The 23,695-nt window shown below is 42.7% G+C and overlaps 2 protein-coding genes across 8 annotated transcripts in view; one reads left to right on the top strand and one right to left on the bottom strand.

Annotated features, from left to right (window-relative positions):
* c9h1orf146 (chromosome 9 C1orf146 homolog) lies at positions 1-15,223 on the top strand. The gene is made up of 5 exons (XM_080196463.1): positions 1-42; positions 3,326-3,419; positions 9,095-9,266; positions 11,565-11,643; positions 15,104-15,223. Exons 1-5 carry the CDS (start codon positions 1-3, stop codon positions 15,221-15,223), a joined length of 507 nt encoding a protein of 168 aa, XP_080052589.1.
* Positions 15,224-18,141: 2,918 nt separating this feature from the next.
* Positions 18,142-23,695, bottom strand: part of glmna (glomulin, FKBP associated protein a) — a 38,833-nt gene continuing 33,279 nt past the window's right edge. For all 7 annotated transcript variants that reach the window (XM_080195212.1, XM_080195210.1, XM_080195207.1 and 4 more), the window contains 2 exons: positions 19,041-19,123; positions 18,142-18,930 (listed from right to left, as the gene is read on the bottom strand). In XM_080195212.1, the coding sequence (XP_080051338.1) occupies positions 18,805-18,930; positions 19,041-19,123 (209 nt within the window). In that variant the 3' untranslated portion in view covers positions 18,142-18,804. The remainder of the gene's footprint in view (positions 18,931-19,040; positions 19,124-23,695) is intronic.

Consider the following 23,695-nt stretch of genomic DNA (forward strand, 5'->3'; position numbering starts at 1 on the left):
ATGGCGGCGGGCGGGGCAGTGATCGTCAGCGCCGCCCTGCAGGTGGAGTCGCGCACTGCTGCTGCAGCTTAATGGTTTGGCCGGGAGCTTCTGTGTTGGTCCAAAGATGGGATCAGCTCCTCATAATTCTCTTGTTCTCCGAATGAGCGGATTACCGAACTGGAGGGGTTGGTTTAACAGCTCTGGGGGAGGGGGGAGGGTGCTTATGGTGCTGCAGAAGGTACCTTGTCACCCATTGCCAGGTGGGGATTGGCAGTGGGTGCCCAGGGTTGCAGTTCTTCCACAACGTGTGCCTGGTAGCTTGTGTCTGGCCAGGGTTCACATGGGACAGCAGTGAGGGGGACGAGGCATGCCTCAGGACAATAGTGGCCAGTCACCTCACTTAAGTTACACATCACCGTAGCATGTGGCGGCTATTGTCATCCCTGGCTTTATTAATAATACATCAAGCACGCTTTTAGAAGTCTACTCAAACAAAAAAACTGGGCTATCTTGTCTACTGAGGATGCTGGGCAGCACGGTGGCACAGTGGTTAACACTGCCACCTCACAGCGCCAGGGACCCGGGTTCAATTCCATCCTCGGGTAACTGTAAGGAGTCTGCATGATCTCCCCGTGTCTGCATGGGTTTCCTCCGGGTGCTCTGTTTTCCTTCCTCAGACCAAAAATGTGCAGGTTAGGCTGATTGGCCATGCTAAATTGCCGCTTAGTGTCAGGGAGATTAGCTGGGTAAATATATCAGGTTACAGGGATTGAGCCTGAATGGGATGGTGTAGGCTCGATGGACCAAATGGCCTCCTCCTACGCGATAGGGATTCTATGATTGGAAATCTTTTTTCCGGATGGAACCTCGATGTAAAATTGAAAGGACAGTTCCCTGGTTCAACTTTGTTTTCAGCAATGTTTGCTGTTTTGATCATTTCCATTAGTGGTTTGAGGCCCTGTGCACCCAGGGTCTCAACACTGCCATGTTTGCATTGGTATGTGACAAACTAAATTGGTCACTGGGACAGTTAGATGTTCTGTAAATATGTAAATTCAAAAGGAAAAGAACTTTTGACCAATTTATTAAACCTGATCTGCTAAAGATTTCCTTCTAAACAACATAGAGCAAAAGCTATGGACCCTGATAACATTCTGGCTGTAGCATTGAAGACGGAAACAGAAAATGCTGGATGATCTCAGTAGGTCTCTGTCTGCATCTGTGGAGAGAATAAAGCCAATGTTTTGAGTCCAGATGACCCTTCCAGACTCAACATTGCTTCTATTCTCTCTGCACAGATGCTGTCAAATCTGCTGAGATTGTCCCAACATTTTCTGTTCTTGTTTCAGATTCCAGAAACCGCAGTATTTTAGCCTTTATGTTGCACTGGTGTGGCACAGTGGTTAGCACTGCTGCCTCAGCACCAGGGACCCAGGTTCAATTCCCAGCCTGGGTCACTGTCTGTCTGGAGTCTGCACGTTCTCTCTGTGTCTGGGTGGGTTTCCTCCCACAGTCATTGGGTGCATTGACCATGCTAAATTCTCCCTCAGTGTACCTGAGTTGGCGCCAAAGTGTGGCAACTAGGAGGTTTTCACAGTAATTTCATTGCAGTGTTAATGTAAGCCTACTTGTGACACTAATAAACAAATTTTAAACTTGAAGACTTGTTGAGAACCAGTCATACCCCTACCTGAGTTTTCCATTGGAGCCACAACACAGGCTTTACTCAGCAATATGGAAATTGCCCATGAAGTGTCCACAAAGACCAGACAAATCAAATCTGTTCAATTAGCATCAGTCTGCTCTCAATCGTTAGCAAAGAAATAGAAACCATCAATTGTGCTATTAGTGGCACTTACTAATCAACATTTGCTGATGAGGTCAGCTTTTGTTGCCCGTCTCTAATTGCCCTTGAACTGAGCAACTTGTCAGGACAGTTAAGGATCAAGCACACTGCTGTGGATCTGAAATCACTTACAGGCCAGACAGACTTAAGATTTCCACCTCTTGAGGAACATTGGTGAACCGGAGCAGGTTTTTTTACAGTCACCATTACGGAGACCAGCTGTCAATTCCGGATTTATTTATTAATTGAACTTAAATTCCACCAACTGGGATTTGAATCCATGTCCCCAGAGTATTGGACTAGGTTACTAATCATGTTACCACTATGTGCACCATCTCCCATCTTAAATTGTCACTTCCTCCAGTACCATCGTACAGTGACAGCAGTGTGTTCAAGGTGCACTGCAGCAACTTACCAAGGCTCCTTCAGCAGCATGTTCCAAAGCTGTGACCTGTATCATAGAATCATACAGTGCTGAAGAGGCACTTTGGCCAATCAAGTCACGAGAAACATCTAACCTCCCACCTAATCACATTTACCAGCACTTGGCCCATAAGCTTGAATGTTATGACATGCCAAGTGCTCATCCAGATACTTATTAAAGAATGTGAGGCACCCCGCTTCTACCACCCTCCCCGGCAGCGCATTCCAGACCGTCATCACCCTCTGAGTAAAACGTTTTTCCTCACATCCCCTCCCCCCCCCAAAACCACCTGGCCCTCGCCTTGAACCTGTTTCTCCTTGTGACTGATCCTTCAACTGAGGAGAAATAGCTGTTTCTTATCCACTCTGTCCATACCTCTCATAATCTCGTACATCTCACCCAGAAGAACAAGTGCAGCAGATTCATGGGCACTCTACACTTTGAAAGTTTGCTTCCAAGGCTTTAAACTGCATTGCCATTCCTTCACTCTCACTGGGTCAAAATCCTGGAATTCACTCCCTGAACAGCACTGTGAGTGTATCTACATCAAGTGGACAGCTGCAGTTCAAGAAAGCATCCTATCACCACATCCTATCACCACTGCCTTCTCAAGGGCCATTAGGGATGAGTAATAAATGCTAGATCTTGCCAGCGATGCTTACATTTGATGAATGAGAAAAAAATTAAACACGGACAAAACCATGTGGTAAAAATGCCAAACATCAAACAGTACGTACTTAAATAGAGATTTGGTATTAGATTTAAAATGCAAACTAACCTTGTTCCAGCTTCATGTAATGTAACAGAAAGCCCATCTTATTCCTTTTTACTTCAGGGTTACAGTTTTGCTAAATGTCTTTCTGTCTAGGGTAATAGTCCTGCTCATGTTTTATTTTGGTTCATTTTATATTGCTTACCAAATGTTGCATTTAACACCAAACTTAAAATGTGTTATCATCTACATTTGGAATATGATAAATTTTTGTTTTGTTATTCCATGAATCAATATGCTATTCACTTTGATTTTCACTGCTACTGATAAATGCAGTATTTTGCTTTTCACTGTTTTTCAGCATCATGAAGCTATTTTGTCTTTGTCAAATCAACACCAGCGAATTAGGTTCTCTGATACAGTGGTAACCGGATCAATCATTTTCCCACCTTCAGGTTTGATTAAACTAGGAATTTATTGTACAATTGTTATGTTTCTGCAACAAATATGTTAGCAACTTATGTTGGAAGATAGAATATCCACGTTCCATTGTATTGATTACATAGTAGAATGGCTTTTAATTGCCAGATTAATTCTGATGTGGAGATGCCGGCATTGGATTGGGGTGGGCACAATAAGAAGTCTCACGATATCAGGTTAAAGTCCAACAGGTTTATTTGGAATCACTGGAATCAAAATTAATTTCAGCAGACATAAATGTGAGATGGTGCATTTTGCTGGAAAGAATAGGGAAACCACAAAATTGATGGGTGATGAAGGTCTGAATGGGATAGAGAAGCTAGGGATTTAAGAGTATAGTTACATAAGTCACTGAAAATAATATAACATAATTAGAAAATAAAAAACCAAGCACTGGGTTCATTTCTAGAAAGATGTAAGTTATGTTAATCTTGTATTGAACCTTGCTTACACCACAATTCTGGCTTATACCAGCAAGAATAGTGTCTTTAATACAGCAAAATAACCAAAATCTTGGTCGGAGAAGTGTCTTAAAGGAGACAGCAAAGTTTAGAGGGGGGTAATTACAGGACTTAAGGGCTAGGCAGCTGAAGGCATGATCATCGATGATAGATTAAAACCAAGGATGCTCAAGAGGCCACAGTTGGGGCAGCATAGATGTCTTAAAGGACCGAATGAAATTACAAAGAAAGGGGTGAATCCGTGAGGGATTTGAAAACAAGGATAAGAACTTTAAAATCGAGGCATGGCCAGTGAGGTCAGTGACCACATGGGCAATGAGTGAACAAGACTTGGTATGAGTTGGCAAAGTGTTGGATGACTTCAGGTTTGCTGAGAGGATGGAACAAGGGAGGTGAGCCAGGGTGGCTGGAATAGCCAAGTTGAGAGGTAATAAAGACATGGATGAGGGTTTCAGCAGCAGATAGTCTGTGACAGAACGACAGGGTTGAATGATGTTCAGGAAGAGGCAGAAGACAGGCTTAATAATGATGCAGGTGTGTGATCAAATGCTTATCTTGGGGTCCAGTAGGACATGAAGATTGTGAATATGAATCAGCTTCTGACCGTCCCCAGGAAGAGGGACAGAGACACAGGGGAATAGGGTTTGTATAGGTGACCAAAATCAATGACTTTAGCCTTCCCAGTGTAATCTTCCAGAAATACTCGGGGACAGAGGGTCCAGTATGAAGGAGGAATGAAAAGAAATAGCCTATCTGTCTGTACATGTGATATAACTCAATGCTGTCTTTTACCACAAGGTGATTAGTTGTGAAGCCTTCTATAACCTGTACATTAAATACATGATGGGGACAAAAAAATAGGGTAATGGAGGGTGAGAGCTCTCCAGTCACATATCTGCTTCTGTAGAATCCTTGTGCCCCTTCTCATCCTGTTCTTCCTCCAAACTGCACGTGTGTATGAGGCTTTTCAAAGGAATCCATTCTGTGCAGGAATCCAATGGGAGAAACAGACTTGATGGGCCAAGTGGCCTAATTCTGCTCCTATGACTTATGGTCTAAGGAACAAGTAATCTCAAATAAGCCTTGCAATGTTCCTTAACTACAAAATTCACTAGAATTGCAATAAAAACAGACTGGCGCTCATGACTTGCTAAAATGTAAAAAAAATCATTCGAACAACTGAGTGCCAATTTTCTGGCATCGAATAAGAACTGATGTGCAATGGCAAAGTAGTAACAAAGTAAATATATATCACTGTGGTTTTATTTTCTAATAATGCTCCTTTCACTTGCTTGAAATAACAAAATGGATAGCTGGAGTTAAGGATCTGATGTACACTACTTGAATTGACCCAAACTTTGACCTTAAATCCCATTGGAAAAGCAAGAAGGGTTGAGGCAAAACCTTCACCTCCTGAATACCAGAAAGATGAAAGTCAACAATACTCTCTATTCCCTCATCACTGAACCCAAGCTTCCCACTATCCAATATCTAACATTCAATTAGACTATTCAAAAGCATGGGTCAGGATTCTCCCAAAAAAATTCAAAGTTCCCAATGTGTGGGAAAATGGGAGTAAATCCCATAGTTTTTTTTTGCATACTTATCAAAGCGATTCTCCTACACCCTGTGCATCACAGAACGCCCTAGCGTGATTCCCTCTAAAAAGCAGGGGTCTATTCTCATCCGAAGTGCCGGCAGCATAGTATTTAGTGGGCTACTGCACGTGCGTTGATCTGTCAATATGGAGATTGGCACGTGCGCAGAGACCCCCTGTTGCTAACCCGATCACTGGAAAGCCACACAACCCCCCTCTCCCCCCATCGCTGTCCTCTGTTGACCCCCTCCCCACCACCACCGATCGCTGGCCTCTCAGACCTCCCTGGGCCAGCCCTAATCACTTTCACTCCCTCCCTTCCTGATCTGGCAAAGTGGCAGCAGGTTCTCTGCCTTGCTCCCACACCCCTTGGCAGTGCTGAGGTGCCTGATGGGCAGTGTCAGTTTGCCCCTTGGACAATGCCAAGGAGCCAGGATGGCACTGCTAAAGGCTTTCCCTCCCCTTACCCCTGACCTCCCAGGGGGCCCCAGTGATCTCTGCTCTCTTCAGTGGGGTTGGAAGCCTGTTCCCTGTTAGCGAGGAGCAGTTGTAAACACCGCTGGAGGGAACTGCGCCTAGTGGGGGAGGGGAGAGACACTAGTGGGCCTGGAGAATTCTATCCCGGGCCCACTAATCATATGAAAATGTCAATTTGAATGACATTTCCATATGAGAATCAGCTCCACACCGATTATGTCAGAAAACGTACCTTAGTTTTACGTGGAGGCTGTGACGCCCAACAGGAATCCACCGTTGATGTCTCCTAGCCCACTGCACTAATTTGTGCAGCACAGTGGGCTGGAAGAATCGACCCCATGCTGTTTGACACAGGGTTAGAATCATAGTGTCCTACAGTGCAGAAGGAGGCCATTCAGCCCATCGAGTCTGCATTGATCACAATCCCACCCAGGCTCAATCCCCATTTACCCTAGTTAGTCCCCTTGCCACTAAGGGGCAGTTTAGCATGGCCAACCAACCTAACCCACACATCTTTGGACTGTGGGAGGAAACCGGAGCACCCGGAGGAAACCCCCACAGGGACAGGGACAGACACAGGGAGAATGTGCAAACTCCACATAGACAGTGACCCAAGCCAAGAACTGAACCCAGGTCTCTGGCAATGTGAGGCAGCAGTGCTAACAGTTGTGCCACCGTGCCGTCCCAGTTGTTAGAGTAACAAATCGCAGAAGTAATAAATAAGAATTGCATCTCTCTCCCCCATGCCCCATCTAATGTTCAATGAGAACTTACTATCTGGTCATTACTGCCTTCAATGCATTAGTTCTTCTAAATGTAAAAACATAGAAACTAGAATCAAGAGTAGACCATTTAGCCCTTCAAGCTCACTCAGCTATTCAAATTCAAATTCAATATCCTGATCCCCCTTCCCCCTGTATTCCTTGACCCCTTTAGCCCAAGAGCTATATCTAATTTCTCCTTGAATTCAGATAATGTTTTGGCCTCAACTACTTTCTGACTCCATAACTGCTCCAATATATAAACTACACACTTAATATTTCTAACGTTTTCTGCTTCTGTACCAGCACATTTTCCACTAAATCCGTCACTCCTGTTTTCATCTCCTGTTCCGTTACTCAATATTTTCTTGGCTGATCTTTCAACTTTCAGACTGTTCATTTTATCCTAAGCTGCTTCCCATATCCTACCTACACAGTCATGTTCATGCATCACCCCCATCCTAACCTGTACTGGCTCCTGCTTCCTACAAGTTTCAGCCACAGCCACCAGTCCTGGAAGTGAATATCCCCACAACCTCATTATACCTATTGAATAAGAAAGCATTCTGAACACAAAGTTACAATTCATGCTGTGTATTTTTGAGAAACATCTGAAAAGGGCATTCTTAATAATTATTTTCCTCTTGTAAAACTTGCAAAGGACACTTTGACATTCTTAGATGCGATCAGTGCTATTTAAGTACCACTGCTGTGGAAGACCATGTTTATTGTTGATGAAGTCAAAATGAGACAGCCATCAGATAATTCAAGGCTGCATTAGACAGGCAGGCATGAAAATGGTGTTAAGGCCACAATCAGGACAGCCATTAATGTTGGAGCAGGCTCAAGAGGGCCAAATGGTTACTCCTGCTCCTATGTTCTTATGTCTTATGATCTCCCAACATTTGATTTGATTGATTATTGTCACATGTATGTGTACAGTGAAAAGTACAGACAAAGCTTTACCATTCATAGAGAAGGAAAGGAGAGAGTGCAGAATGTAGTGTTACAGTCATAGCTAGGGTGTAGAGAAAGATCAACTTAATGCAAGGTAGGTTCGTTCAAGAGTCTGATGGCAGCAGGAAAATAGCTGTTCTTGAGTCAGTTGGCATGTGACCTCAGACATTTGAACAAAGAACAAAGAAAGAACAAAGAAAATTACAGCACAGAAACAGGCCCTTCGGCCCTCCAAGCCTGCACTGAACATGCTGCCTGACTTAACTAAAACCCCCTATCCTTCTGGGGACCACATCTCCCTACTCCCATATCATTCATGTACTTTTCAAGACACCCTTAAAAGTCACTACCGTATCCACTTCCACAACCTCCCCAGCAACGAGTTCCAGGCACCCACCACTCTGTGTAAAAAATCTGCCTCGTACATTTCTTTCAAACCTTGCCCCTCACACCTTAAACCTACGCCCCCTAGTAATTGACTCTTCCACCCTGGGAAAAAGCTTCTGACTATCCACTCTGTCCGTGCCTTTCATAATCCTGTAGACTTCTATCAGGTATCCCCTCAATCTCTGCCACTCAATAAGAACAAACCAAGTTTCTCCAACCTCTCCTCATAGCTAATGCCCTCCATACCAGGCAACATCCTGGTAAATCTTTTCTGTACCCTCTCCAAAGGTACATCTTTCTGGTAGTTTGGTGACCAGAATTGAACACTCAATTCCAAGTGCGGCCTAACCAAGGTTCTATAAAGCTGCAAGATGACTTGCCAATTTTTAAACTCAGTACCCCGGCTGATGAAGGCAAGCATGCTGTATGCCTTTTCAACCACCTTCTCCACCTGCATTGCCACTCTCGGTGACCTGGGTACCTGTACACCCAGATCTTTTTGCTTATCAATGCTCTTCAGGGTTCTGTCATTTACTGTATATTTTTTTGTCTCTATTAGACCTTCCAAAATGCATTACCTCACATTTGTATCTTTTTCTCGACGGCAGAAGATAGAAGAGAGAATGTCCGGAGCGCGTGGGGTCCTTAATTATGCTGGCTGCTTTGCCGAGGCAGTGGGAAGTGTAGACAGAGTCAATGGATGGGAGGCTGGTTTGTGTGATGGATTGGGCTACATTCATGACCTTTCGTCGTTTCTTGTGGTCTTGGGCAGAGCAGGAGCCATACCAAGCTGTCTCAGGATTCTCAGGGTCGCACAACAAAATAGATATTTAGAATCTACGTTTATATTCCTCAGCTGATGCTATTTCTGCTTAATTCAGAAAAATAGTCCACAAGCTTTATTCAATTATTCTTCACCATAACTTAGTAAAACATTATCCATGAAACCATTTTTTTCTATTTTTAGAAAAAGGTTGATTATTAACTAACTATATTTATTATGTTCTCAGGTATTGCCTTTGTTATAGTGGAGATTCAAGATTTCTGTGACAATTCTGCAGAAACACGACTGCTAGAACGGATTGAGCAGTTTGTCCGGATTCATCGCAACAGTTTCCTGCTTTTGGCTGCAGCCCTTTATGGTCCTAAAGAATGGGAAATACTACTTAAAATTCAACAAAGGTGAAATTGAATGGCCACAGTTTAAACTGGATTATTTACAAATGAACTAAAATAAAAGCTGTTCAAAATCTAGCAAATTTCTCTGAAGAGCAAAATGTTTCAGCAAAGTATTTCTGCATAATTACTGCTGTTATTGAGGATTCGTGTTGCCACTATTAACTTACATCAAAAAATTTTTGTAGAAAGTAGATTATTCTGAAGCTATCTGATTTGAAAAAAATCTTAACAGAACAAAAATTAAACAAGTTTTGTACAACTGAAAGTGAAAATTGTTGAGCTACAGGATGTTACATTATTGCCAGATGCTTAGTGAAGGTATTAGTTTCTTCATTTTTTTTTCTTTTCACTCTTCTGATTTTTCATGTAGCACATTGGCCGCCTTTTAATTATTCAACAGAAAGTTAGCATTTTTTTTCTGTATAACTGAAAGATAGGCAGTGTACTGTGAAATCAGCTCATCTGGCATTTGACAAAATACCACTGACAAGAGTGGTGAAAAAGGCATTCGACATGCTTGGTTTCATTGGTCAGAACATTGATTTCAGGAGCTGGGATGTCTTATAAACGTCAGTAAAGTCACACGTGGAATACCGTGTAGAGTTCTGGTCACCCTATTATAGAAAGGATATTATTAAACTAGAAAGAGTGCAGAAAAGATTTACTAGGATGCTACCTGGACTTGATGATTTGAACTATAAAGAGAGGCTGGATAGACTGGGACTTTATTCCTCCAAGCATAGGAGGCTTACAGGTGATCTTACAGAGGTCGATAAAATAATGAGGGGCAAGGATCAGCCAGACAGTCAATATCTCTTCCCAAAGGTAGAGGAGTCTAAAACTAGAGGGCATAGGTTTAAGGTGAGAGGGAGAGATACAAAAGGATCCAGAGGGACGATTTTTTCACACAGAGGATGATGAGTGTGTGGAACAAGCTGCCAGAGATGATAATAGAGGCAGGTACAATTTTGTCTTTTAAAAAGTGTTTAGACAGTTACACGGCTAAGATGGGTATAAAGGGATATGGGCAGGCAATTGGGACTAGCTTAGTGGTTAAAAAAGGGGGCAGCATGGACAAGTTGAGCCGAAGGGCCTTGACTGTATGACTCTTCATCTGGCATGTACCTGGAATGCCACAGTTGTCAGATGTTTGCCTATCACTGAGTTTTGATCAAGTGGGAGGAGTGCAGAGAGGAAAATGTGGTGGTGTTCTGGAGATTACTTTTGGAATGCAGTTAACATTAATGCAAGCAAACAAGATAATCAGTTCACGCACAAGGAGTTCTTGCAAAGTAAATGAAAAACTGACCAGATGATTTGTGTTTGGTGGTACAGGGCTCAGAAAGAAGCTTGTCAGCCTGACTGCCTGCTGTCCTAATAATATCGAGATCTTTTAGATTCACGTGAACAGGCAGATAGGCAGGGCCACCATTTAACATCACAATCAAAAGATACACTTCCAATAATGCACTAATTCACCATTACCATTACCATTAGGGTGGCACAGTGGTTAGCACTGCTGCCTCACAGCACCAGGAACCTGGGTTCAATTCCTGGCTTGGGTCACTGGCTGTATGGAGTTTGCACATTCTCCCCATGTCTGCGTGGATGTCCTCTGGGTGCTCCGGTTTCCTTCCACAGACTGAAAGACGTGCTGGTTGGGTGCATTGACCCGAACAGGTGCCAGAATGTGGCGACTAGGGGAATTTCACAGTAACTTCATTGCAGTGTAAATGTAAGCCTTACTTGTGACTAATAAATAAACTTTAACTTTTGACCACACTTAACTGAATATGGACTGAGTGCTAGCAACTGTCCCATGCTAACACTACTATACTGTAGTTTTATATTTTATTATTGTTACAAGTAGGCTTATATTCACACTACAATGAAGCGACTGTGAAAATCCCCTAGTCGCCACACTCCAGTGCCTGTTAAGTACACTGAGGTAGAATTTGGCATGGCCAATGCACCTAACTAGCACATCTTTTAGACTGTGGGAGGAAACTGGAGCACCCAGAGGAAACCCATGAGACACGGGGAGAATGTGTAGACTCTGCACAGAGAGTGACCCAAGCTGGGAATCAAACTTGAATCCCTGGCACTATGAGGCAGCAGTGCTAACCATGGTGCCACCACACTGCCTCTGTACTACTCAAGAAAACAATTAGTTCAAAGAACAACTTGTTATTGAGAAATTAATATCTTTAAATAAAACCTTTTGCTGCAAGCTATCTAATTTAGTATTTTTTTTGTTTCACTTGGTTGGCCATTATTTCAGAAGTGTGTTTCATTTTGCAGGTTTTTAGGTAGCAATCTGAGAATTATACCCGCACACAATGCTGGTGATATGGTCAATAGTATGCTCACTATAGCCAAGGTAAGCATATCTCTTAATATTTAAGATTTCATAAATCATTTGAGTATAGCAAGTTGATAATTTTGTACATAAGAACATAAGAAATAGGAGCAGGAGTAGGCCATCTAGCCCTTCGAGCCTGCCCCGCCATTCAATAAGATCATGGCTGATCTGTCGTGGCTCAGTTCCACTTTCCCGCCCTCTCCCCATAACCCTTAATCCCCTCTCTTATCAAAAACCCATCAACCCGCTTCTTAAAAATATTTAGCGAGGCAGCCTCCACCACTTCAACGGGCAGAGAATTCCAGAGATTCACCACCCTTTGAGTGAAGAAGTTCCTCCTCAACTCCGTTCTAAACCGCCTCCCCTTTATCTTGAGGCTGTGCCCCCTAGTCCTACTGTCTTTTTTGAGCGGGAAGAGTCTCTCCACCTCTATCCTATCCATCCCATTCATCATCTTATACGTCTCAATGAGATCTCCCCTCATTCTTCTAAACTCTAACGAGTACAAGCCTAGTTTATTCAGCCTCTCCTCATAGCTCAATGGCATAGGCCTGGCTAAGATGCTTTGACTCGATGGGTCAAATGGCCTCCTTCTGCACTATAGGGATTCTATGATTCTGAATTACAGTACACTACCTCTACTCAGCATGAAAGTAATTTTAGCACAATGATTTACTAACAGTAAGGTTGAAGTTTTAATTTCTATAATTATAGTCATTTGGTAGTACAGAACTTGAGCATTGTTGAAAAAAAAGAAAAACATTTTCTTGAAGCTTTTCGTCTTGCACTTATCAGGATAATCACAAGAATAGGGGGAAAAAAACAACTTGAAAGTGTTGAATGGTAGAGTTGTTACCATGGAGAATGCACCAGTTAATGGTGACTGACCTGAGCAACAGGTGAAGTCAGCTGATTCACACTGCTCCTATGCAGTAGCAACATGTGTAGTATGCTGGCCAGCAAGCCAAGAAGACATTCTGCCTGTCATACAAATGAGTAATGTGATATATGAATTTCTGTGCCCATCTGACGCTAAGTGTGCAGGCCATGTGTCTCAAAGACAGACTGATCGTATCTAACAGCATATCCCAGCCACTGTTTGCAATGGTCAGGATATAAACCATATACAATCTGCCCATGTTTGGAAAACTCAAACATCAGTGTTCAACATTAGAGGTGATTCTGAGATTGGATAACATTTGCTTAGTGTACAAATTATGCTGACAACCAATTTAAGATAGTTGCAATCACAATATGGCACATTTGTCTGTACTGGAAGCTCCATATATTTCCATATATTATTAAATTTGGCTTTGTGCTTTGAGGGCACATTGACACATTGCATGAATGGAAAATAAGTGATAGCCATTCACTAGTTCATTCCTCAGAGCAATCCCTTGACCAGAGTCAAGTTGCATGGGTTGAATTTTCAAACAATGCTTCGAAGTCAGTCACCATTAACTGATGCATTCGCCATTGCAACGTGTCAACCAATCGAATGCCACTTGTCAACCAATCAGCACTCTCTTCTCATACAGTGTAAAGTTGTTGTTTCCCTTGACATTGATGTTCTTGCAATTGTCCTGATGAGTGCAAGATGAAAACCTTTGACAAAGTGTCTTTTCCAGCAATATTTATATAAATATCAATCTGTTTATTGCTGAGAACATCTACATTAATGACATTCATAGGGGAAATCCCAAAGTTGTCTTTGGGCGTGTAAATAATAAAAGGAGTAGAACGAAATAAGAATCAAAAAGGAAATTTATACATGGAGGTTGGCAGCGTGGCTGAGGTATTAAATACTTTGTATCTATCTTTACTAAGGGTAGATGCTACCCTGACCATGGAGACAAATGAGGAAAGTATGTCTCTAGAAGGGTTCAAAATTAATGAGGAGGAAGTGTTGAATAAACTGTCAGTACTTAAAGTTGACAAGGGACTGGGTGAGATACATCCAAGGATTTTGAAGGAAGTGAGCAGGGACACTGGCCACAAGCTTTCAGTGTCCTGTAGGCTCAGAGGAGGTGCCAGAGGACTGCAGGATAGAACATGTTACACCCTTGTTCAAAAATGTTGTAAGGATTGCCCCAGCAATTACAGACCAGTAAGTTTAACAGCAGTGGTGGGCAAACTTCTAGGAGGAATTATTCAGGATAGCATTAGCGGTCACATGGAAAATATGGGTTGATTAGGAAGAGCCAAAATGGATTTAAAAAGGGGAAATTGTGTTTAATTAACTTACTGGAGTTCTTTGGAGAGATAACAAAAAGGGTCGATTAAGATAATGCTATTCATGTAATATAGATGGACGTTCAGAAGGTTTTTTATATGGTGCCACACAACAGACTTAAGAAAAGTTATAGCTCATGGAATATCAGGGGCAGTAGCAACATGGATACAAAGTTGGCTGAATAATAAGAAGCAGAGAGTAATGGTCACTGGATATTTTTTGGGCAAGAAGAAGATTTACTGTGGTTTTCCCCTAGGGTCGGTATTGGGACCCATGTTTTTCCTGATTTATATTGAGGATTCATATCTTGGTGTGCAGGGGACAATTTTAAAATTTGCGGGTGATGCAAAACTTGGAAGTCTCATAAACTGTGAAGAGGACAGTGTAAAACTGCAAAAGGACGTAGACAAGTTGGTGGAGTTGGCAGTTAGGTAGCAGATGAACTTCAATGCAGGGAAGTGTGAGGTGGTGCATTTTGGTAGGAAGAACATGGAGAGACAATACAAAATAAGGGGTAAAATTCTTAAGGGGGTGCAGATGCAAAGGAACTTGGGTGTATATGTGTATGTCACTAAAGGTGGATAAAGCAGTTAATAAAACATATCGTATTTATTAATAGGGGCATAGAGTACAAGAACACGGAGGTTATATAAGATACTAGTTAACTGGATGTAATATACAGTTCTGGGCATCACACCACAGGAAGAAAGTAACTGCATTGGAGAGAGTGCAAGAAGAGGTTTACATGAATGGTTCCAAGGATGAGAAACTTCAGTTATGAGGATAGGTTTGGAAGGTGGGACCGTTCTCCTTGGAGAGAAGTCTGTGAAGAAGAGATTTGATAGAGATGTTCAAAGTCATGAAGAGGTTGGACAGAGTAGATACGAAGAAACTGTTCAGGCTTGTAAAAAGATCACAAACGAGAGAGCATAAATTTGAAGTGATTTGCAACAGAAGAAAATGTGATGTGAGAGGAAATATTTTCCGACGAATGTTTAGGTCTGGAATGTACTGCCTGGAAGTGAGGTGAAGGCAGGTTCAATTAATGCATTCAAGAATGCATTAGGTTATTTGAATAGAAACAACGTGCAGGGATTCAGAGAAAAGTTAGGGGAATGGCATTAAGTCATGATGTTCATTTGGAGAGCCAGTGTAGACAAGATGGGCCAATGGCCTCCTGCACTGTAACAATTTGTGATATCATATTACATAAATAATGATTCAAACACTTATGTAATGTAACAGGTAACATGTAAACCACATGTGGACAGCATTCGAGACCGCATTGCCATGATCCGAGCTCAGATCATAGAACGTAGTCCTGTCTGGGAGATGTTCCACAAGCGACAGCTAAATGATGCATAAGGTGAACAAATATAAAGTGTTATTGGTTCACAATGCCATGTGCCCTATAAAACCATTTAGAACTATTTCCAATGAAAGAACACTTGTTCAATTCATAAAATGTTCTTGTTATTAACATGCTGATTTGTTAGAAAATTGGAAATAAACTTATTTGGATTTCACTTTTTTATGTCTAACATTGCTTCCTTTAGTTCATAATACTCTCCAATCAGCTGAAACAACATCCAATTAAAAACTTAACGTACAAGTGATTTTCTCAAGTATTTACACGTAGAATCTAACAGCATGTCAATCATATTCATAACATGGTGTAACTTTTAATGAATGTAGGTTTGTCTTTACCTGCATCAGGCAGATAAAGGTTACCCAAGTAACAATATGTGGACATGTTTGTCATTGACCTATATATGGAGTATCCAAGGTACAAAGGTCGAAAATACATGTGGCAGAGGAATGCAAATTCAGTTCCTTGAGACTTGTATGAAATGTAAACACCAGCACAGACTAGTTGGATGAATGGCTGACTTCTGTACTGTATATTCCATTTAGTAAGAAGTCTGACAACACCAGGTTTAAGTCCAACCAATTTATTTGATAGTTTGATTAATTTATTTGACTATCAAATAAATTGGTTGGACTTAAACTTGGTGTTGTCAGACTTCTCACTGTGTTTACCCCAGTCCAATGCTGGCATCTCCACATCATTATTTCATTTAGTTCTAGGAAGCAAGCAAGCTGGTATTATGATAGGCACAATGGAGTTGGCAAAGATGAGAGGGGAGGGGAAAGTGACATTCACAAATTTGAATAAATGACACTGTGATTATGTTCTCCAATTTACCAGTGTACAAATGCGTGCTAGGTACTTTTAATTGAAACAGATAATCTGCATAAGTCAATTGTAATCTAAATTACATATTCTGATACCCTAAAGCTCGGAGAAGAATAATTATTTTGTTATCAGATCCTAATGAACCTGAGGTGGGTTTTCAGCATTTTTTATATTTTAACCTCATTCTTGCAGCATTTTTTCCAATCTCCACTGTTCTCAGACACCTGTTTTTTTAACATGATTTCCAGGGCACAAAATTCCTAATTTCAACCCAGAGTTCACATCGCTTGCCTTTTATTGATCAATCAAACAAAGAAAATTACAGCACAGGAACAGGCCCTTCAGCCCTCCAAGCCTGCACCGATCATACTGCCCGACTGAACTGAAAGCCCCGACCCTTCCGGAGACCATATCCCTCTATTCCCATCCTAGTGATGAAAGGTGCCACCGTAGCCACTTCCACTACCTCTTTTGGCAACAAGTTCCTGGCACCCATCACCCTCTGTAAAAAATCTGCCTCGTACATCTCCTTTAAACCTTGCCCCTTAAAGCTGTGCCCCCAGTAACTGACTCTTCCACCTTGGGAAAAAGCTTCTGACTATCCACTCAGTCCATGCCTGTTATAATCTCGTAGACTTCTACCAGGTCATTCCCTCAACCTCCATTGTTCTAGTGAGTGAGAGCAAACCAAGTTTCTCCAACCTCTCCTCATAGCTAATGCCCTCCATACCAGGTAACATCCTGGTAAATATTTTGTGTACCCTCTTTAAAGCCTCCACATCCTTCCGATAGTGTGATGACCAGAATCGAACAGTTTATTCCAAGTGCAGCCTAAGGTGCTATAAAGCTGCAACATGACTTGCCAATTTTTAAACTCAATGCCCTGGCCGATGAAGGGAAGCATGCCTTATGCCTTCTTGACTTCTTTCTCCACCTGCATTGCCACTTTCAGTGACCTGTGTACCTGTACACCCAGATCCCTTAGCCTATCAATACTCATAAGGGTTCTGCCATTTACTGTATATTTCCTATCCGTATTAGACCTTCCAAAATGCAATACCTCACATTTGTCTGGATTAAACTCCACCTGCCATCTCTCCACTCAAGTCTCCAACTGATCTGTATCCTGTGATGGTCCTTGTCACCATCTGCAAATTAAACTGGCAGTTCAAGAATGTAGTTATTACCATGCAAACTACAGAAAAGAGAGGAAGATGACGAACCAGTGCAGCCCACAGATTTTTCCCAAAGGAGATATGTTAGGGAGAAGGAACTTACCAGAGAGAAAACAAGAAACCCGTGTGGCACTCACACATCTCATTGTTAGATCAAATGCATAGGGCAGAATTCTAAAAATGTGTCAAAATGGCGAGAATAATGGAGGGATCCACGCCAGTCTCTCAGATGTGCTCCACACTGCGATTTTCCCACACCTAAGTTGCATCAGTACTGGGGGTGGTGCTAAACCTGCTCGTAAGTTCAGCTTCAAAGTGCTCGGGCACGTTTTGCAAAGCTGCCTCAATCTCAGTTTAGTGGAAGATCTCCTCCATTCCTCCACTGATATCAGAACCTACCCCCCTCATCAGCAGCATGTTCTCCCAACCCATTGTGTTGCTGACATTGGCACCCAATGGGTCCACCTGTTTGACCCCCAACATGTCCACCACCTCCCTGGCATTGCTCCTGACACTGTCAGACTGCCCAAATGGAACTACCAGGGTACCTGGTGGCCATTGTGCAAGTGTCTGGTGGGCACTGTCCAATGAGCACTGCCTGACTATGCCTTCAACCACTAGCCTCTGAGCCCCCTCAGCATGGCCATCGCGCCAAATATGTGTTAGTGGAGATCAGTAAAAATTCTCACCGTTCTCACACTGCATGCAAAGTGTTGTAAGAATTATAGGCCTGAGGTTACTTATTGACTTTGTATGCCGTGTGTATTACCAAAAACTTCACGTATTGGGTCTTCAAACATTGTCCAATTAAAATGCAATGTAGAGTGATATTCTCGTGAAATAGTTTTAAGGCTTTTAATTTCTTGAATAATTGAATTTTATTCTAATGATAGGAATACATAACGGCCTGGATTTTACAGTAATAGTGGAAGGGTAACTGTCAATGTTTGCCATCATTACTCCTCTGAAACTGACAGCCACCTCTAGAGCGCACACAAATGCAATTAAATACAGAAATAAACTTGTTCTTTTATTAGAATCGCTGTAAATATCCTAGTGTTGGAAAGGTGAAATTCACATCATAGAGTGCTGGGTCGTTGTTGGCTGCTTTCACCAAGGCCCGTGGTGAGCTCCATCATATTGTGTCAGTGGAAAAGTCTGGATCGATAATTTTTCTGAGTAAATTCAACAATAATTGGAGAAATATTTTTCTCTCCCATCTCTACCACATTGCTAGAGTAAGCACCACACTACATATCTATCAAACAGGATTTTTAAGAAAGTTGGTGTAATCCTTTTGTTTACCATTATCATGTTGCTATTGATTCTTAACTATCTTAAGGGTATATGTCATCTAAAAATTCTTTTAAACTTTTAAGTAAATCTGTACAATATCACTCCTTCTGGGTAATCTCATTGCAGAATTTCAGTACAATGGGTGCCTGATGAAAATATTTGAAATTATCCTGTAGAAAGGTGGATTTGAACAACATGATATTAAGTGAATCTCGTAAATACAGTAGAATAGACTACAAGAAGTTTATTTACAGAATTTTCACACTTTCCTAAAAAAATTATGAAGCTTCATTGGTCACATTTTTATTCTCTGCTCTGTATTTCATCTTTGGCTCAATCAGCTCTTCTATTCGTGCCTGTATACTTTCCATTACGTCAAACGTGTAGATCGCTGACTGCAGAACCTGAAACAAGGGCAGTTAAGGGATGAAGTAATGGAGTATGAATGAGAATATAAAACCCCGACTTTAAAACAATGCAGAACGTAAAGATATTCAACCAACAAAATGCTTACCTCCAATTCCATAGCAATAGTCATTTTTGGGAGCTTTTTACCACCAACCGTCAAGGAACACTGCGTTTCACGATCAGGTGCATCTGTAATTGTTATAGTAAAATGGAATAAACTTGCCTTTCACTTCCCTGCACAGCTGTTTGCTTACACAAAAGCCTTCTTTTGACAGAAAAGCGAAATGAGTCAAACTGTATGATGATGAGTCTGGGGAAGGATGTGTAGATAGTTTGAACCATGTTGAGATCAAAAAGGAAGTGGTATTGGGGTTCTTGAGAAACATTAAGGTAGACAAGTCCCCAGCGCCTAATGGGATATACCCCAGAATACTGAGAGGGGCAAGGGAGGAACAGGAAGAAGTCTCACAACACCAGGTTAAATAAAGTCCAACAGGTTTATTTGGTAGCATAAGCCACAAGCTTTCAGAGGGCTGCCCCTGCATCAGATGAGTGGGAGTTCTGTTCACAAACAGGGCATATAAAGACAAACTCAATTTACAAAATAATGTTTGGAATTTACAGGTAATCAAGTCTTAAAGGTACAGACAATGTGAGTGGAGAGAGGGTTAAGCACAGGTTAAAGAGATATGTATTGTCTCCAGCCAGGACAGTTCGTAAGATTTTGCAAACCCAAGCAAATCGAAGACAACATGAAGGTTGGTGGATTTGCGGATAGCAATGAGGAAAATCAGAGGTTACAGCAGGAAATAGATCAGTTGGAGACTTGGGTGGAGAGTTGGCAGATGGAGTTTAATCCGGACAAATGAGAGGTAATGCATTTTGGAAGGTCTAATACGATAGGAAATATACAGTAAATGGCAGAATCCTTAAGAGTATTGATAGGCAGAGGGATCTGGGTGTACAGCTACATAGGTCACTAAAAGTGGCAACGCAGGTGGAGAAGGTAGTTAAGAAGACATATGGCATGCTTCCTTCATCAGCCGGGGCATTGAGTTTAAAAATTGGCAAGTTATGTTGCAGCTTTATAGAATCTTAGTTAGGCTGCACTTGGAATGTAGTGTTCAAAATAGTGTAGTTAGGGGTATAGACACTGTCCTTTGTGACAGGGATAAAGAATACAGAAGGGTGTGTTGTCTGCCTGGTGCTCGGGTCCAGGATGTCTCATCTGGGCTGCAGAGGAACCTGGAGTGGAAGGGTGAGAATCCGGTGGTTGTGGTACATGTGGGTGCCAACGACATAGGCAAACTGGGGACTAAGGATCTGCAGAGGGAGTATGAAAAGCTGGGAATTAAATTAAAAAGCAGAACCGACAAGGTGGTTATCTCTGGATTACTACCTGAACCACGTGCAGATGGGCGTAGGGTAAATAGGATTAAAGAGATGAATGGGTGGCTCAGGGATTGGTGTGGGAGGAATGGGTTTGAATTTATGGGGCATTGGCACCAGTATTGGGGCAGGTGGGACCTGTTCAGATGGGATGGTCTTGGTCTGAATTGTGGTGGGACCAGAGTCCTGGCGAATCGTACAACTAGGACTGTAGATAGGGCTTTAAACTAATTGGGGGGGGGGGTGCAAGGGTAGGAGAAATTACAATGTCTAAAGTAAAAGAGAGGGTACAGGTACGGGAAAAGATAAGGATGTCCCAATAATAAAGGGAGTAGGGGGCATGAGAAAGGTTGGTAGCGTTCCTTCAAATAGGGTCCAGATAAAGGCTGGGATAAAGACACTTTATCTGAATGCACAAAGCATTCGGAACAAAGTGAATGAGCTGGTGGCGCAGATCAGTGCAAATGGATATGATCCGGTGGCCATTACGGAAACATGGTTGCAGGGTGACAGGGACTGGGAGCTGAATGTCAAGGGGTATCAACTGTTTAGGAAGGATAGACGGGAGGAAAAAGTGGGAGGGGTAGCTCTGCTGATTAAGAATAATATCAGGGTGGTAGTAAGGGAAGATATAGGCTCCAAAGAGCAGAACGTGGAATCGCTGTGGGTGGAGATAAGGAACAGTAAGGGGAGGAAGACACTGGTGGGTGTGGTCTATAGGCCCCCAAATAATAACTTGGAGGTGGGGCAGGCTATAAACACGCAAATAAATGATGCGTGCAGAAATGGAACGGCGATAATTATGGGGGATTTCAATCTACATATTGATTGGTTGACCCATGTCAGACACGATGGGCTTGAGGAAGAGTTCTTGGAACGCTGCCGGGATAGTTTCCTTGAACAGTGTGTGATGGAACCGACGAGGGAGCAAGCTATCTTAGATCTGGTGTTATGTAACGAGGCAGGTAGAATTAGGGACCTTGTTGTGAGGGATCCTCTTGGGACGAGCGATCATTGTATGGTTGAGTTTTTGATGCAGATGGAGGATGAGAAAGTAGGGTCCTGGACCTGTGTCCTCTGTTTGAACAGAGGGGAGTACGATAGGATGAGAGAGGAATTGGCAAATGTAGATTGGGGGCGCAGATTGGTCGGTAGGACTGCTGAGGAACAGTGGAGGATCTTTAAGGAGATCTTTTTCGGTGCTCAGCAGAAATTTATTCCAATGGTAAAGAAGGATCGTAGGAGAAGGGATAATCAGCCGTGGTTATCGAAGGAAATAAAGGAGAGTATTAAATTAGATGCGTTTAGAGTGGCTAAAAGTAGTGGGCGAGTAGAAGATTGGGAGAGGTTTAAAAATCAACAAAGATTGACAAAGAAGATGATAAAGAAAGGAAGGATAGACAATGAAGCTAAACCAGCACTAAATATAAAAAAGGATAGTAAGAGTTTTTATAAATATATAAAGAGGAGGAGGCTGGCTAGAGTGAATGTTGGACCCTTAGAGGATGAGAGGGGGGATTTAGTGGTGGGGGATGAGGAAATGGCTGAGGCCTTAAATAAATTTTTTGCCTCAGTCTTCATGGAGGAGGATGCAAATAGTTTGCTGGGTATTAAAGATAGAAGGATGGTAGGAGTTGAGGGCCTGAATGCGATTACTGTCACTAGAGAGGTAGTGCTTGATCGACTAGCAGGACTGATGGTGGACAAGTCCCCAGGACCGGATGGAATGCATCCCAGGGTTCTGAAGGAAATGGCAGAGGTGATAGCAGATGCCTTAGTGATTATTTTCCAAACCTCGCTGGATTCCGGGGAAGTGCCAGAAGATTGGAAAACGGCTAACGTTACACCGCTGTTTAAAAAGGGTAGCAGGCAAAAGGCAGGTAATTATAGGCCGGTTAGTTTAACGTCTGTTGTGGGAAAAATGCTTGAATCCGTCATCAAAGAAGAAATAGTGAGGCATCTTGAGAAGAATTGTTTGATAGAGCAGACGCAGCACAGATTCGTTAAGGGGAAGTCGTGTCTGACAAATTTATTGGAATTCTATGAGGATGTGACTAGTGCGGTAGACAGAGGAACCGGTGGATGTGGTGTTTCTCGATTTTCAGAAGGCGTTTGATAAGGTGCCGCACAAAAGGTTGCTTCAGAAGGTTAGGGGGCATGGAGTTAGGGGTAAGGTGTTAGTGTGGATAGAGGATTGGTTGTCTAATAGGAGGCAGAGAGTTGGTATCAATGGGTGCTATTCTGATTGGCAGTTGGTGACTAGTGGAGTGCCGCAGGGATCGGTGCTGGGGCCTCAACTATTTACCATTTATATCGATGATCTGGAGGAGGGGGCTGAGTGTAGGGTGTCGAAATTTGCTGATGACACAAAGATAAGTGGAAAAGCAAATTGTGCGGAGGGTGTGGAAAGTCTGCAGAGGGATCTAGATAGGCTCAGCGAGTGGGCGAGGGCCTGGCAGATGGAGTACAATGTTAGCAAATATGAGGTTATCCACTTTGGCAGGAATAATAGTAGGAGGGATTACTATTTAAAGAGCGAAAAGCTGCAGCATGCTACAGTGCAAAGGGACCTGGGGGTCCTTGTGCATGAGTTGCAAAAACCCAGTCTGCAGGTGCAGCAGGTGATCAGGAAGTCAAATGGGATGCTGGCCTTTATAGTGAGGGGGATAGAATATAAAAGCAGGGAGGTCTTGCTGCAACTGTACAGGGCACTGGTGAGGCCACAGCTGGAGTACTGTGTGCAGTTCTGGTCGCTGCACTTGCGCAAGGATATTTTGGCCTTGGAAGGAGTGCAGAGGAGGTTCACTAGGCTGATACCGGAGATGAGGGGGTTGAACTATGAAGAGAGGCTGAATAGACTGGGTTTGTACTCGTTGGAGTTTAGAAGGATGAGGGGGGATCTTATAGAGACATGTAAGATAATGAAGGGGATGGATAGGGTAGAGGTAGAGAGATTCTTCCCGCTCAGAAAGGACAGCAGGACTAGAGGGCACAGCCTCAAGATAAGGGGGGGGACAGTTTAGAACGGAGTTGAGGAGGAACTTCTTCACTCAAAGGGTGGTGAATCTTGGGAATTCTCTGCCCGTTGAAGTGGTGGAGGCTACCTCGCTAAATATATTTAAGACACGGATAGATAGGTTTTTGGTAGGCAAGGGAATTAAGGGTTATGGGGAGAAAGCGGGAAAGTGGAACTGAGCCACTTCAGATCAGCCATGATCTTACTGAATGGCGGGGCAGGCTCGAAGGGTTAGATGGCCTACTCCTGCTCCTATTTCTTATGTTCTTGTGTTCAATTCTGGTCGCCACACTACCAGAAGGATGTGGAGGCTTAGGAGAGGGTACAGGAAAGATTTACCAGGATGTTGCCTGGTA

This window comes from Carcharhinus amblyrhynchos, chromosome 9 (genome assembly GCF_965287045.1).
Source record: "Carcharhinus amblyrhynchos chromosome 9, sCarAmb.v2.hapA, whole genome shotgun sequence".
Taxonomy (NCBI): Eukaryota; Metazoa; Chordata; class Chondrichthyes; order Carcharhiniformes; family Carcharhinidae; genus Carcharhinus; species Carcharhinus amblyrhynchos.